The sequence below is a fragment of the Anomaloglossus baeobatrachus genome, chromosome 1 (assembly GCF_048569485.1).
Source record: "Anomaloglossus baeobatrachus isolate aAnoBae1 chromosome 1, aAnoBae1.hap1, whole genome shotgun sequence".
In the NCBI taxonomy this organism is placed as follows: Eukaryota; Metazoa; Chordata; class Amphibia; order Anura; family Aromobatidae; genus Anomaloglossus; species Anomaloglossus baeobatrachus.
In genome coordinates this window covers 99854737-99871698 of record NC_134353.1, presented here as the reverse complement: position 1 = coordinate 99871698, position 16962 = coordinate 99854737, and the positions used below count along the sequence as shown (strand labels likewise).

At 46.0% G+C, this 16962-nt stretch overlaps 1 protein-coding gene and 1 non-coding gene across 2 annotated transcripts in view; both read right to left on the bottom strand.

Moving 5' to 3' along the window:
- The window catches only part of RBPJ (recombination signal binding protein for immunoglobulin kappa J region), a 106525-nt gene that overhangs the window by 24071 nt on the left and 65492 nt on the right, over nucleotides 1-16962 (bottom strand). The window contains exons 4-7 of the mRNA XM_075333721.1: nucleotides 6421-6586; nucleotides 3254-3428; nucleotides 2231-2368; nucleotides 1818-1930 (exon numbers count right to left, since the gene is read on the bottom strand). Coding sequence (XP_075189836.1) covers nucleotides 1818-1930; nucleotides 2231-2368; nucleotides 3254-3428; nucleotides 6421-6586 — 592 coding nt within the window. The remainder of the gene's footprint in view (nucleotides 1-1817; nucleotides 1931-2230; nucleotides 2369-3253; nucleotides 3429-6420; nucleotides 6587-16962) is intronic.
- LOC142258897 (small nucleolar RNA SNORA76) lies at nucleotides 3697-3824 on the bottom strand. The gene has a single exon (XR_012727901.1). It is a non-coding gene; the product is annotated as a small nucleolar RNA SNORA76 (small nucleolar RNA).

The window sequence follows — 16962 nt, the reverse complement described above, 5'->3', positions numbered from 1 at the left end:
GGCACACAGTTCCAGAGGCAGAACAGCCTCAAAACATCTTTGTACCGCCACAATATTTGACTGTAGGTACTGTGATCTTTTCTTTGTAGGTGCATTCCTTTTGGTAAATAGTAGAATGATCTGCTTTACCTAAAAGCTCCATCTTGGTCTCATTTCTCCACAAAACTCTTTCCCAGAAGAATTTTGGCTTACTCACGTAAATTTTGGCAAACTGCAGTCTACTTTTTTTTTTTTTTTTTTTATAAAGTCTCTGTGTCTGCATTGGAGTCTTTATGGGTCTCCTGCCATGTGTTTAATTTCATTGAAATGTGGACGGATAGTTCATGATAACACTGATGGAACCTTGAGCCTGCAGGACAGCTGGAATTTCTTTGGAACTTGATTGGGGCGGCTTATCTACCATCTGGACAATCCTGCATTGCAACCTTTGATTGATTTTTCTCAGCCATTCACATCCAGGGAGATTATCTACAATGCCAAGGGTTGTAAACTTCTTGATTATGTTGCGCACCTTGTACAAATGAACATCAAGATCTCAGGAGATGGACTTGTAACCTTCAAATTGGTGATATTTTTTTTAACAATTTTCTCCGTCAGTTCTCTCTTCCTCTTTCTGTTCTCCATGCTTAATGTGGTGCACACAGACACATTAGATTTAGTCAACTTTTCCCCTTTTTACCTGGTTTCGGGTGTGATTGCCATATTGCCAACAAATGTTACTTGTATGGGTAAGTTTGAATGAGCATCACATACTTGAAACAAAGTTGTTTACGCCCAATATTGAAATTGTGTCTGTTTTTTTGTGTTTAAATACACACAAAGGAAATAAATGTGCATGACAAAACGTGTGTAAGGCCTCAGCCACACGGCGAGAAAATCGGTGCGATAAAACATCGCATTCCACTCAGACCAATTCTAGCCTGTGTGTGTCAGCACACATGAGCGATTATTTTCTCAGTCTTAATCAGACCGAGAAAACAATCGCAGCATTATGCGATTGTAATGCGAGACTCATTTCTCTCGCACCCATTCAAATCTATGGGGCAAGAGAAAAATCGCACTGCACTCGCGGTACACTGGTGTACCACACGTGCAGAGCGAGAATCGCAATAGCCGGCTACGGAGGAGAGAGGGAGAGAAATCCCTCCCTCTCCTCCTCCGTGCCAGCCCTCCCCTCCTCAGCGCTGTCCTGCCCCTCCTGAGAGCCGGGCCGCCCCCCCGCAGCTGAGGTACGCTCGCACTGTCGGACCGCAGTCACAGGGATACTAGCATGACACTCTGCTCCTGCTGTGCTGCCAGCGCGAGCCGAGTATCATGCGAGCATCGCAGTAGTGCCCCGTGTGGCCCCGGCCTAATTGCAATAATTTTCTGGGAGAAATGCCTCATTTTCAGGAAGAATTTCAATAGTGTCAACACCTTCGACAATGACTGTACATGCTATCCTCAGGGTGAGGCAGCCCCACATATCCTAGATATACAGACTTGTAGTGTCTAGTGAGCCAAACTTAACCACCTCAATAATGTTGCAGAGTTTGGTTCAGGAGACCAGCATGCGAGCCGGATATTACAGTCTATGTTTGGACCGTGAAGGTGGTCATAGGGAATAGCTATGGCATAGCTAAAAACCATAGACTGGCCACCACTGTGTTTTTCTGTTAGATAATGTTGAAGAAGCACAGCAATTTCAATGCCAAAACTGTAAAATAACTGTTGTGAAAAAGACAGAGCTGCTGACAGATGGTCACAATATGGCTGATTGGAATGAAAATTACAATTCCAGGTGAAATACGTTCATCTCTGCAGTAATGACTACTCACCAGCCTAGGGAGTGCCATGCCAGTAACCGAACATACAAGCTTTACGGTTTGTCCATAATGTATGTAGCCATCCCGTACGGTGAATTCCTCTCCTTCCGATTCTTCATCGTCCACTGGAAAAACGAGACAGAAGCATCTTACAGACCTGCACCTACCCAACTGTACCTGTGACTCTTATTATTCCCCTACTAACGATCATCATTTTCTAAATTCTCTTATAACAATCTCAAGCTACAGAAGCTCTGTAAACATTCTGGAAATACATAGCTACCAAAGCTTGGGAACCCCACTTTGTGTTGGCATGGACGTTTCACCCACCATGTCTATAGACATGGAAGCCACCTAGTCCTCTAGTGACCTTGGCCATCAAAGTCCTTACCCATGTAAAGCCCAAATACGACAATGGTACTTACAAAGATGGATGTAAAACGCTCCCCATTGTTGCGAACTGGCATGGAAATTTCCACCTTCGACGTGCAAATATCTTGTACTGACCGTCTGTGATCGCAGGCGGTTGAATAGTGCCACTTTTGTCCCTGATGCAATACATACTGCAAGAGAGAACGTGTAAGAAAATACAGCATCACCAATGAAAAATAAAATAAAAGATTTCACAAACTTCATCATTTGGTCATCGTTTTTAGATAAAGCATTTGCTTTAGGGTTATTTTCCACTTGAGTACTGCTTCCGATGAGAGAGCATCGGAAATGATATGCTAATGACCCTCTGCTGCGAGCGTCAGCCGAGGGTCATGTAACTGTGATCCGATCTTGCGATCGTATCATAGCCGCAGAGAATAGGGAGGGAGCACTTTCTCCCTATCTCCTCCGCTGTCTGTCTCTGCGCATATCGCACTGCAGTCGGATAACATGTGAGTGCAGTGCGATGTTTCACACGCTCCCATAGGCTTGTATGGGTGTGCGTGAGTTGAGACTTGCTGCCAAAAGCAGCATGCTGTGATTGCACCGAGAGCATGATTCGTGTCAAGAAATAACAGGAAAGAGGTAACTGTCTCATTGATTAAAAATGGTGCGAGTGCAATCCAATTTTTTATTGGATTGCACTCGCACATAAAAATTTCAAGTGGAAAAGAGGGGGGGTGAATATTGTCGGAATAAAAATCGCTGCCCTACAATAATAGACTGGTCTAGGCTGGGAAGTAAAGGATAAGAAGGTGCCAGAGGATGATCCCCACTTATTATAGTGATGGCGTATCCTCATATTAGATCATTCCTTTCTAGGAAGGGTATAAGCCAAATATCAGAAGATGTAAGACTAGAACTCCCATTAAGAATTAAAGGGTTAACCTGCTCTGTCATACACCCGGCCTTTATATACCTTCTCTCCCCTTAGGTGCCAAGAAGGGGATATTAGAAATAATCCAAATTAACACTAAGTGTTAATTGATGGTGGACTGTAAACCGGACACACTTACAATCTGCATTTTTGAGCGACTGCTTCTTTTTCGATGGCTTAGAGATGACCTTGATACGTTTACTTAGGAACACGCCAATGTCGTCACTATTTCCATAGAACATTTTCACTGATAACATGAAGTGCTTTCTCTTGTCCGAGTCAGATATGTACAGGGTTTTGGCAGTGCAATAGTTCTGAAGGGAGAAATTAGCAAATATAGTTTTTTTTAAAAGAAAAAAAAAAATATATATATTATATTATTTATTTATAGAGCACCATTAATTCCATGGTGCTGTACATGAGAAGGGGTTACATACAGAATACATATACAAGTTACAGTAGACAGACTGGTGCAGAGGGAAGAGGACCCTGCCCTTGCGGGCTTACATTCTATAGGATTTTGGGGAAGAGACAGTACGAATGATATTATATATATATATACACACATACACACATACACACACGTGTAGCTTCGTGTTAAAGACGCGGTCAGGGCAGCCGGCAGCGCCAGTTATAACGAGCCGTCACTGTGGCACCGGAGCTTGGCCGCTGACTCCACACGCAGGACGTCACCGGTTCAAAGCCAGTGCAGACATTTGAATCGCATTTTAAACTTTATTCCAGATGGTACTATACACCTTTTAGACTAACCAAAATGTCTTCAACATATTCACACTATTGCTGGAGAAACTGTGGATGTAGGGGGGGGGGGGTTGCGTCTTATAGTCTGACTGTAGGGCTGCGGGAAATGAGGGTGCTGCGGTGGAGCGGGTCATCGGGGGCATGAGCAAACTGTAGCAGCCTGCCGTGACCACGTGGACCTGCTCATTTAATATGCATGCCCATCCTCCCGCCCATCATCTCTCAGCGCTGAAGCCGGCACTGACAGGTGGGCGGGATGATAGGTGGAGGGTGTGCGCATATTAAACAGCCTGCCCGCATGATCACCCCTGGCAACTACAGCCTGGAGTGATCATGTGCAGCTGTATTCACAGCCCCCCGTGGAGCATCATCATCAGCGCAGGGTGCAGTGAATCAGTGTACTCAACGGCCACGATTCCTGCAGCATCGCGATGTCCTCCTGTCTGTGCCGGCGGCGGCTGTGTGGAGACTAGCGGTGCTCACAGCGATGACGTCATCTCTGTGCGCACGTGTCCACACGCAGCTGCCGCCGACACAGACAGGACGACATCGCGATGCTGCAGGGATCGTGGCCGGCTCCATACTCCAGCGCTGCCGCTGACACGGACGGGAGGAGGAGCGATGCTGCAGGGAGTGAGGTAAGGCGAGTATGAACATTTATTTTTTTATGTGCCACAGGATGCGGGCCATATACCAGGATGGGGGTATATGAGCAGGATGGGGGTATATTATGAGCAGGATGGGGGTATATTATGAGCAGGATGGGGTTATATTATAAGCAGGATGGGGGTATATGAGCAGGATGGGGGTATATGAGCAGGATGGGGGTATATGAGCAGGATGGGGGTATATAGCAGGATGAGGGTATATAGCAGGATGGGGGTATATGAGCAGGATGGGGGTATATGAGCAGGATGGGGGTATATGAGCAGGATGGGGGTATATGAGCAGGATGGGGGTATATGAGCAGGATGGGGGTATATGAGCAGGATGGGGGTATATGAGCAGGATGGGGGTATATGAGCAGGATGGGGGTATATGAGCAGGATGGGGGTATATGAGCATAATGGGGGTATATGAGCAGGATGGGGGTATATGAGCAGGATGGGGGTATATGAGCAGGATGGGGGTATATGAGCAGGATGGGGGTATATGAGCAGGATGGGGGTATATGAGCAGGATGGGGGGTATAAGAGCAGGATGGGGGGTATAAGAGCAGGATGGGGGGTATAAGAGCAGGATGGGGGTATATGAGCAGGATGGGGGTATATGAGCAGGATGGGGGTATATGAGCAGGATGGGGGTATATAGCAGGATGGAGGTATATAGCAGGATGGAGGTATATAGCAGGATGGAGGTATATAGCAGGATGGAGGTATATAGCAGGATGGAGGTATATAGCAGGATGGAGGTATATAGCAGGATGGAGGTATATAGCAGGATGGAGGTATATAGCAGGATGGAGGTATATAGCAGGATGGAGGTATATAGCAGGATATATAGCAGGATGGAGGTATATAGCAGGATGGAGGTGTATAGCAGGATGGAGGTGTATAGCAGGATGGAGGTATATAGCAGGATGGAGGTATATAGCAGGATGGAGGTATATAGCAGGATGGAGGTATATAGCAGGATGGAGGTATATAGCAGGATGGAGGTATATAGCAGGATGGAGGTATATAGCAGGATGGAGGTATATAGCAGGATGGAGATATATAGCAGGATGGAGATATATAGCAGGATGGAGGTGTATAGCAGGATGGAGGTGTATAGCAGGATGGAGGTGTATAGCAGGATGGAGGTGTATAGCAGGATGGAGGTGTATAGCAGGATGGAGGTGTATAGCAGGATGGAGGTATATAGCAGGATGGAGGTATATAGCAGGATGGAGGTGTATAGCAGGATGGAGGTGTATAGCAGGATGGAGGTATATAGCAGGATGGAGGTATATAGCAGGATGGAGGTATATAGCAGGATGGAGGTATATAGCAGGATGGAGGTATATAGCAGGATGGAGGTATATAGCAGGATGGAGGTATATAGCAGGATGCGGCCATATGCCAGGATGACGGTATATAGCAGGATGGGGGCTATACCAGGATGAGGGACATATACTGTATATACAAGGCAGGAGGATCATTACCAGGCTAGGCTACCTTAGTAGAGAATTTGGGGACATTACCCCCATAACAGTGTCAGCAGCAGATCCTCGCCCCATAACAGTGTGTCATGACCACATTTTTTGCTTAAAATTTTATTCTCCTCCTCTACAACCAGGGTGCGTCTTATGGTCCAGTGCATCTTATAGTCCGAAAAATATGGTATTTGCCCACCACTATTTATAACATCTTATGTGGACGCAAAAGCAGCACTACAGACATTAAGAAATACTGGAAGCAGCGGTGGGGACTTGTTGCTGGACCAGGACAGGGAGAGTAAAGTGTGATCTAGTAAGCTTCTACAGAGGAGCAGGCCAGCGCTGTAATGTTATGTGACCAGCGTGCAGACCTGTGCGTTTCGGCTGCCAGCCATTCCTGCACTCACCTTTCCTTCCAGGTTCAGCTGCTGCATTTCTTGCTCACTGTTCCCAATGCCGATGAAGGCACAAGGCTGAGACTCCTGCTCCGAGCAGCCGTCCCGCTCCATCTGTTCCTTCTTTTTCTTCCATCCGCTACCCATAAGGTAGACACACGGGGGAGGGCAAAAAAACCTGCAAGGGGTTTAACAGACATGTTACACAAAGATCGCTCCATGTATCCACCCGATTACCAGAGGGAGATTACATTCAATATCATAGAGAAATTCCATTGTGAGCCTCTGCTGGCGGGGGACACAAAAGGGGCTTAAAACTCGCGGTTTTCCCAAATAATAAAGAAAAATAATTAACAGTGGCAAAGCTTTATTTTGATAGAAAGCACCAAAAGCCCCCGCGGAGTAAGGTGCCGGCCTCTTAATACATTGGTCTCATCTTTGGTCTGTGTGTGCAAAAGAAAAAATGTGGTCAAATTTAGCTACAATTTCACCATTACTACTAACAAATTTACAAAATTGGAAAATGTCCCCTTTTTGCTGCAAATATTGAATAAATAAAGAGGAGAAACAAAAACGCAAATTTTAAGTAATTTTTTTTTTTTACTTAAAAGATAGGGATAAAAAGTCCCCATTACATATAGTCCATCTACACTCAGAGCGCACACCGACATCTACAGCACAGCAATTCTAGGACAGGGCTTCATAATGGAAGCGCTCCCTACTTCTTGGAGAGATGCTGGGGGGCATCTTACACTGAACAGATTATAAAAGAGGCTCAGGAGACAAAATGAAGGGAAACTGAACAATATTTAGGATTTTTATATGATCTTTAAAATGAACCTGTCAGGTGCAATATGCACCCAGAATCACAGGTAGTTCTGGGTGCACATTGCTAATCCCTGCCTAACAGACCCTGTATACACTAGCATAGATAAAGGGATAAAAGTATTTCTAAAGATCTTTTATCGTATGCTAATGAGCTTGGGGACTAGTCCCCTGGGCGTTAGTTCCCCTGGCTAGTCAGCCCTATTAGCATGTTAGTACTCCCCTGTGTGCTATCATGCTAGTGAATGTGCGGTGTCAGAGGATGATATCACTCACCTCTCCGCTGCTATCGCCGCCTGACCCTGGATTTCGGCTCAGTGCTCCCCAGAGTTTGGGTCATGCGCACTATGAAGCCGGGTGTACGCGTCACAGCTTCAAACTCATGTAGTTTGCATAACCGGAAGTCCAGGGTACTGTGCATTGAGCTGAAGTCCAGGAGTCAGACACGATGGCAGCGGAGAGGTGAGTGAGATCCTCCTCTGATGCTGCACATTCATTAGCATGATAGCCCACAGGGGGTGTACTAACCTGCTACTGGGGCCAACTAGCCAGGGGAACTAATGCCCAAGGGACTAGTCCCCTCGCTCATTAGCATACGATAAAAGATCTTTATAAATACTTTTTCTAATGATCTCTTTATCTATACTACTATGTATGCAGGGACGATTAGGCAGGGATTAGCAATATGCACCCAGAACTGCTCGTAGGTCTCGGTGTATATTGGACCTGAAAGGTTCCCTTTAACCAAGAATTAGGTGGTTCTAACTAATATATTGTGGCTCCAAAAGAGATTTTTTTTTTCCCATAAGACCACTTATTCTTGAGAAGGAGGAGATTATGCAAGTTGTGGCCTCACAATCCTTGGCTAAAGAATCAGTAAGGACTTCTGCTTCCTATGACCAGTAGGTGGCGCACTTGCTTCAATGAGAAACATTTCTCTTAACCTTAAGAATGGCGGGAGACACAGGCGATTCTTACCAGAAGGTGACAAAATAATTATCCCGAAAATTAGGAAAAAAGCGGATAACGAGGTAAAGGTTTACTCTTGTTTTGGCTTTCTGGTGATGGATGACACGATGACCGGTCTTACAGTGTCAGCCAGGTAATGCCCTGCTCTGAATGTAGCTGCCCAGTGCATCATGTTACCAGTACTAAGTTACTAGACGAGTCCGTTGTACACGCAAGATTCTCTTGCTGTCAGTGCTGTCAGTGAGCAAGGATAACAGGTTGTCAATTTCCAGGAGGAACAACAGAGGAATTCCAATGCGGACATTTAAGAAAATGTGCTCAGGACACTAAACCAAAAAGCGACTAATTGTTGCAGATTTGATTTCTCTAGATAATATATTCAGCGATTTAACTGTTTGCAGTGGGGAACAACGACATTCTGTAATATTTCTATGTGAAGGCCCCAAATATTTCCTCCAGGGGTTTTACAGATGGCAGAATAGATTCTTGTTGGTGTAGGATGCCGTACATTAAGCATAAAGCTGTCCTTTGTATGAAAAATGTATGCGCCAGGCTGGGACATAACTCCCTATATCCAGGCAAAGTATGGCGTCCTGTGGAACCATTCATGAGGATACGTGAAGCCCGAATTAACTCTTTTCCTACCAAGGACGCACGGGGGAAACTCAGTAGCTCAGAGCGTAGGATATATGCCCAGGCTACTTATGGCCGTATGTCCGCAGGGGCTGCAGCCACAGCAGTGATTCACAGCTCATGTTAATGCCCAAGATATCGGGTGGGGGCATCACAATGAGAGCTGAAGTGTGTGGCAGCTCGCACTGCAAACACTATTTAATCCGGCACATTGTGGGCTGGAAAATCTCAGTTTTATGCCAAATCCGCGTGACCGTATTTTCAGTCCAAGCGCTGCCCGTGGGGAAAACACAAAACAAAAAAAAAAAAAAAAAAGACTGTACTTAAGCCACTTCAACTGGGCTGTCCGGATGTGTTTTTTTTTTTTTTGTGCAGACCCACCATCAACAACCTCAGCGCTTACGATCTGGCCACTTGTTCCAAAAGAACCCCAACACATTTACCGTATCTGACAGGACATATTCTCCGAATCCCCAATACCATGGATCCCCTTCCCTCCAGCATTTCACTAAGTTCACTTTGTCTTTGAACTGGTCACGAAAAAGGGTACCGGGATTCTCGCCCTACAATCCGAACCAGTGACTACTCCCCCATATCTACTCGGCCGTCACCTCGCTCTTTCTTGTGGAATCTTGCCCTATACTGCAAAGACACATCATCATAAACTCAATACTAAAAAACAAAAAAAACACAACATCCTGGATTAGAAGTGATCTGCCAATTACAGACCTTTATCTCAACTCCTGGAACACTTGGTCCGCTCCTGTCTAACCCATTGTCTCTCACAAATCAAAAAGGTCCATGGAGCCTCTGTTAGGAGTCTCAACACAGAAACCAGCCAGATATCCCTCCGGGAAGGGCCCAGCCAAGGGGTGACTCTTTTTAGGAGACCACCATAACCACCATATTAAATGGCCCTTTTAGTCCCAGGGGGCAATGTACCTAGGATTTCACTGTCTTGAGCGCCCTCGCTGGCTGCCGGCAGTGTTTTCTCTGGCTGGTCTCCCCGAGATCAGTGATTGTTTTGTCTTGTTGGTCTACTAGGCATTGCTCCCACCCGGCCAGAATCCTACTCCACACTGATGAAGGGCCATACCCCGAAACAGCTGTCTGTTGATGGATACCTGGCCTTGGTATTTCCCTTGTCATATCTTTAAACTTGTCAAAAAGTTGGATATTGACTAAAAGGGCCCCTTAATATGGTGGTTATGGTGGTCTCCTAAAAAGAGTCACCCCTAGGCTGGGCCCTTCCCGGAGGGATATCTGGCTGGTTTCTGTGTTGAGACTCCTAACAGAGGCTCCACGGACCTTTTTGATTTGCATATTTCCCAGGGGGCAATGTACCTAGGATTTCACTCTCTTGAGCGCCCTCGCTGGCTGCCGGCAGTGTTTTCTCTGGCTGGTCTCCCCAAGATCAGTGATTGTTTTGTCCCATTGTCTCTCACATAACTTTCTTCTTGACCCTTTACAATCCCATTTCTGCTCTTTAAACCTCTTCAAACCCCGGGCATTTTCCGTTTTGGTTTTTTTTTCCCCTCTTTCTTCCGAGAGCCGTAACTTTTTTATTTTTCCGTCAATCTTGCCATATGAGGGCTTGTTTTTTGCGGGACGAGTTGTAGTTTTAAATGGAACCATAAGTTTTACCATATAGTGAACTGGAAAACGGCAAAAAAATTCCAAGTGCGGAAAAATTGGAAAAAAAGGTGTGATCACACAATAGTTTTTGGGATATTTTATTCAAAGTGTTCACTCTATGGTAAACCTGATGTGTGGGTATGATGCCTGAGGACGGTGCGAGTTTGTAGACACCAAACATGTATAGGTTTACTTGTATCTAAAGGGGTTAAAAAAAAATCAGCAGTTTGTCCAATAAACGTGGCGCACATTTTGTGCCATTTTCACGTTTTGCGACATTTTCCGAAACCCGTAGCGTTCTCATTTTTCTTGATCTATGGCTCAGTAATGACTTATTTTTTGAGTCTCGAGCTGACGTTTCTAATGGTACCATTTTCGCGCAAATGCTACGTTTTCATCGCCTGTTATTTCATTTTGCGCAAAACTTGCGGCAACCAAAAAACGTAATTTTGGCGTTTGGAATTTTTTTGCCGCTACGCTGTTTACTGATCAGATTGATTTTAAATTTTTATAGATCAGGCATTTCTGAACGCGGCGATACCAAATGTGTGTATATTTTTTTAATCCTTTAATTTTCAATGGGGTGAAGGGGGGGTGATTTGAACTTTTAGGTTTATTTTTCTTAATTTTTTAAAACTTTTTTTTTTTTTTTATTTTACTAGTCCCCCTAGGGGGCTATAGCGATCAGCAATCTGATCACTCTGCCATATCTCCAGATCACAGCTACAGAGCTAAGATCTGCAGATATGCTGCTTTGCTTTCAATGCCGGCTGTATTCCAGCATTGAGAGGCAGTGACTCATGTTAGCTACAGGCATCATCACATGACCCTGTGCTACCATGGCAACCACCGGAAGTCATGTGATCATGTCACGTGACTTCCGATGGGGCGGGGTAAGTCAGAATAATGGCGGCGCGCATATACATCTCGCTGCCAGATTTTGGCAGCGAGATGTAAGGGGTTAATAGTCGCGGGTGGAAGCGCTTCCACCCGCGACTAACAGGCACACGTCAGGTGTTGAAATCAGCTTATATGTGCGCGGATCGCCGTGGCCTGCCCACGGCAGGGGGCGTGGATTAACCGCACACGATCCATGACATACCCAGTACGTCATGGGTCGTTAAAGGGGTGGTTCACCCATTTTTTTTTATTTTCTGCAGGAGTTCTACTTACCTTTCTAGGCGTTTTCTCCATTGTCTTCTGTTTCCACTTCTGGCACTGAGCGGCGCTATCCTGCACGCTCAGTGCCGGTCACATGACCCCCTGGAGCTGTGGCCGCCAGCATCCTCTGACGTCCCGGCATTTCCGGGCTCTCAAACAAGACGGGTACGTCAGAGGAGGCTGGCACCACTCACGCTGAGTGACAGGGCTGTGGGCGGTAACTACCGCACATCACAGCCCAGCATCGAGGGGAGGAGCCGGAGGACGTCAGTGTGGAGCCGGCGTCCTGCAGATGGTGAGGCACGGGGCGCCAGTGTGCAGTACGGGGGGGTTCTTCAGCTGAATCCCCCCCTGCACGTAAGTATGTGCTCACACTTTCCACCCGCCCGCTCTGCTGCGATGTCAGGAGAGCGGCCGGTGTCGGGCAGTGTGATCATCTGCTCCTCCCAGCAGCAAGACACTGACAGGCATGTCACCGCTGTGCTCTACCATATGTCCTGCTGCATGGGACTGCATGGGACTGTCTGCACTCTGTCACCTGCACCACAAGTCACAGAGTGGAGACAGTTGGTGACATGTAGCATCCGGTCACCTGCACAAGTCCCAGAGTGGAGACAGTGACATGCTCTGCTCTGACACATAGTGTGCTATATGTCACTAACTGTCTCCACTCTGGGACTTGTTGTGTAGGTGACCGGATAATACATGTCACTGTCTCCACTCTGGGACTTGTTGTGCAGGTGACCGGATGATACATGTCACTAACTGCCCCACTCTGTGACTTCTGCTGCATAGTACCAACTGTATACACTCTCACCTGCACAACAAGTCCCAGAGTGGAGACAGTTAGTGACATGTAGCATCCGGTCACCTGCACAACAAGTCCCAGAGTGGAGACAGTTAGTGACATGTAGCATCCGGTCACCTGCACAACAAGTCCCAGAGTGGAGACAGTTAGTGACATGTAGCATCCGGTCACCTGCACAACAAGTCCCAGAGTGGAGACAGTGACATGCTCTGCTCTGACACATAGTGTGCTGCATGTCACTATCTTTCTCCACTCTGGGACTTGTTGTGCAGGTGACCGGATGATACATGTCACTAACTGCCCCACTCTGAGACTTGGTCAGGTGAGAGTGTATACAGTTGGAACAATGCAGCAGAAGTCACAGAGTGGAGCAAGTTAGTGACATCTATCATCCGGTCACCTGCACAACAAGTCCCAGAGTGGATACAGTGACATGCAGCACACTATGTGTCAGAGCAGAGCATGTCACCAACTTGCTCTGCTCTGTCATCTGCGGTGCTGCATGTCACGTTTTTGCCGCGATTTGGTGCGTTTTTGCTGCGTTTTTGCTCACTGCGTTTTTAATCAGTGCACAATGCCATTAAAGATTGTTGATGAAAAAAAAAAAAAAGGTCTGATGTCATTTCCTTATTCAAAATGTTCATTGTATGCAGGAGAGCAGACAGCAGCTGCAGAACTACAAGGCTCAGCATCCTCCATTCACTAGTGTATGCAGGAGAGCAGACAGCAGCTGCAGAACTACAAGGCTCAGCATCCTCCATTCACTAGTGTATGCAGGAGAACAGACAGCAGCTGCAGGACTACAAGGCTCAGCATCCTCCATTCACTAGTGTATGCAGGAGAGCAGACAGAAGCTGCAGAACTACAAGGCTCAGCATCCTCCATCCAGGACTGTATGCAGTTTTTTACCCAAAAAGAAAAAAAAAATGACATGGGCTTCACCATATTTTTGTATGCTATCCGAGTATAGCAGCTGCCTATTTGTACCCGGCTGGGAACCAAAAATATAGAGAAGCCCTTTTTTTTTTTTTAATTATTTCATGAATTTCATGAAATAATTTAAAAAAAAAAAAATGACGTGAGCTTCGCCTTATTTTGGTGTCCAGCCGGGTACAACTAGGCAGCTGGGGATTGGAATCCACAGTGAAGGGTGCCCAAGCTTTCTGGGCACCCCCACTGCGAATTGCAGTCCGCAGCCACCCCAGAAAATGGCGCTTTCATAGAAGCGCCATCTTCTGGCGCTGTATCCACCTCTTCCAGCTGCCCTGATGCCGGGTGGCTAGCTGGGTAATAATGGAGTTAGGGCTAGCTGTATATTATCAGCTAGCCCTAAGCCCGAAATTCATGGTGTCACGCCAATATTAGACATGGCCACCATGAATTTCTAGTAATGATAAAAAAAAAAAAAAACACAACACACAGAAAAATATTTTTATTAGAAATAAAACACAACACAATTAGTGACTCCATCTTTATTGAAATAAACCCCCCTCCGCAGTAATCCTGGGTTAGGGTCCCGCGCCGTCCAATCCGGATCCAATATCATCTGATCGGTTTGCTGGAAGGCAAAGCGATCAGATGATGTGTCAGGTTAAAGGATTTGAATCACATCATACATCAGCTGATTGTATAAAAGCCGATTATACAATCAGCTGATGCATCAGTAGAAAAAATAAATAAATAAATAAATACATACTCACTTATGTGCTGATTACCGGCAGCGGAGTCTGATCCTGTCCCATCGCTGCAGGAGCTGCCGGTAATCAGCTGATGAAGTCCCCTGACGGCAGGATCAGCTGATAGCCGGCCGCCGGCACCGCGAGAATCGATCAGCTGATGCGTCAGGTGACTGCATCAGGTGATCCACCGCCAGGTCCTGCAAGCTTCGTATGTGCCCCGGGGAGACTGCACACAGCCGAAGCGGCGGGACCGAGACAGGGGCTGGAAGCAGGCATGGCACCGGGACCCTGCAGACAGGCGAGTATGACATACACACACACATACACACTCGCACACACACTGTATATACGCACACACACTGTATATACGCACACACACTGTATATACGCACACACACTGTATATACGCACACAAACTCTCTTCCCCTGGCTGTGTAGAGCTGCTGCTGTCTCTGTGTGATTGCTCTCAGTGCACATCCACTGGGAAGAGGCAGGGAGGAGGGTTTGGGTGGGAGCAGAGTGGGTGTATTAGACACAATGGGTGTGTTAGATAAGCTAGACACCGCCCTAGAGCCACAAAGAATTCTGGGACTTGTAGGAACTGAACACAGGAAGTCAGAGGAGAGATTAACCCCATCAGAGCTGGAGCCAGCAATGACCGTGTGCTGCTGGTGCACAATAAAAAGTAATTTTGCTGAAAAAACATAATAGATGTGTTGAGGGGCACATATTAGCAAGATTTATCAGAAAAAAAAAAATCAGTTTTGGTAACTGGACAACTTCTTTAAGGGGTTAAATTCTACTGAAATTGCTCTGAATCTACTAACTGTTAAATCCAATGTCCACTGTTCCCTGTGGATTCTCCCGGATCTCTCTGCTGCAATCCATACTGTGGCTCACCAGTTCCTCCTCACTATGCTCTACTCCATCGGGCTCACGGACATCCCTCTCTGACCTGGTTCTCCTCCGACCATTCTCACCGCTTCTTCACTATTTCATTCGCCGACTCTTCTTCCTCTCCTATTCCCCTTACTATCGGGGTTCCTCAAGGCTCAGTCTACAGGGTTACAAGTCCCATTTGCACAAACTTAACACACGGGTCCCTGTGTTACCTGCTGCACTAACATAGTGGTTCCCTCAATGGGTGACATCTATTCTCCCCAGGAGACGCAGCACATGAAATGGTTAATACATTGTGTTACTACTGCACCCCTCCGCTTTTATAATACAGTCAAAAAAATAAGAGGCGAGGGAGGGCTCGCAGTACAGAGTGCGCTCACAAAAAGTAGAATTCAAGGAGACCATCATAAACCAGGAGGAATTTACGGCCGGCAATGGCTGAAGTCCCCCATGGCTGCTATTAGCAAATACCCTGCAGAAAACATAGCAGACATTAACCCCTTCAGGACCAGGATATCGTCCCGTGGAGCTATCATGAGACAGAGTTTGGCAATTTCACACCAAATACTGCTTACCACGATGGCGCACATTTACTTGGACGGTACCCATCTGATAGCAGAATCCAGCAATCCCCCCCCCCCCCCCCCGTCACACCGACTGTCACACATGCTCATTACGTATATTACTACAAAGGATGGGATATGTGTCATTGTGTTGTGTTTAATGTACATGTGTTGTTTCTTGAAACAGGAAGTTAAAGTTTAAAAATACCCAGAGGCCAGGAAGAAACAAGACTTTCAGTGCTTTTTAAAGAGATTTCATCCCCTGTGAACTTATCCACATTTTTTTCACATCCACAAACGTAAAGATATTTTCTTGAGTCTCTCTGTGATAGACCCAACACTAGGTAGGACGTGTAACCAAAATAATACAAAGTTTTCTAGATATTTTAAAAATATAAATTTAAAATGATGATATGCATTTGTATTCAGTCCCCTGTATTCTGATACTTCTAAAAATCCTGAAGGACCAATTGCCTCCAGAAGTAAATTGAGTCCACCTGTGTGTAATTTATTCTCAGTATAACTACAGCTGTTCTGTGAAGGCCTCGGAGGTTTGCCTGAGAACATAAGGGATCAAGATAAGCAGGAAAACCAAGGAACACACTAGACAGGTCACAGATAAAGTTGTGGAGAAGAGTAAAGCAGGGATAGGTTACAGAAAAAATAACCCAAGCTCTGAACATCTCACGGAGCACTGTTCAATCCATCATCAAAAAATGGAAGGAGTATGGCGCAACTACAAACCTACCAAGACATGGCTGTCCACCTAAACTAACATCCCAAGTGAGGAGAGCACTAATTACAGAAGCAGCCAAGAGGCTCATGATTACTCTGGAGAAGCTGCATAGATCCACCGCTGAGGTGGCAGCATCTGTCAACAGGACAACTACTGTATTAGTCATATACTACACAAATCTGGCTTTTATGCAAGACTGGCAAGAAGAAAGCAATTTTTGAAAGCAAGTCATAAGAAGTCCAGTTTGCAGTTCGCAAAAAGCAAGGTAAGGGGACAGAGCTAGCATGTGTAAGAAGGTACTCTGGTTAGATGAGAACAAAGTAGACCTTTTTGGCTAAATGCAAAATGCCATGTGTCGCAGAAAATCAACACTGCACCTCCCATTGTAAACATCATCCCCACCGTAAAACATAGTGGTTGCAGCATCATGTTGTGGGGAAGCATTTCTTCAGCAGGGACAGAGAAACTGGGCAGAGTTAATGGGAAGGTGGCTGGAACTTAATACAGGGCAATACTACAGGAAAAGCTGTTCGAGGCAGCAAAAAACTTGAGACTGGGCCACAAGTTCAACTGCCAGCAAGACAACGCCCCTAAACATAATGCCAGAGCTTGTGTATACATTAAACATGTATAATGTATACACAT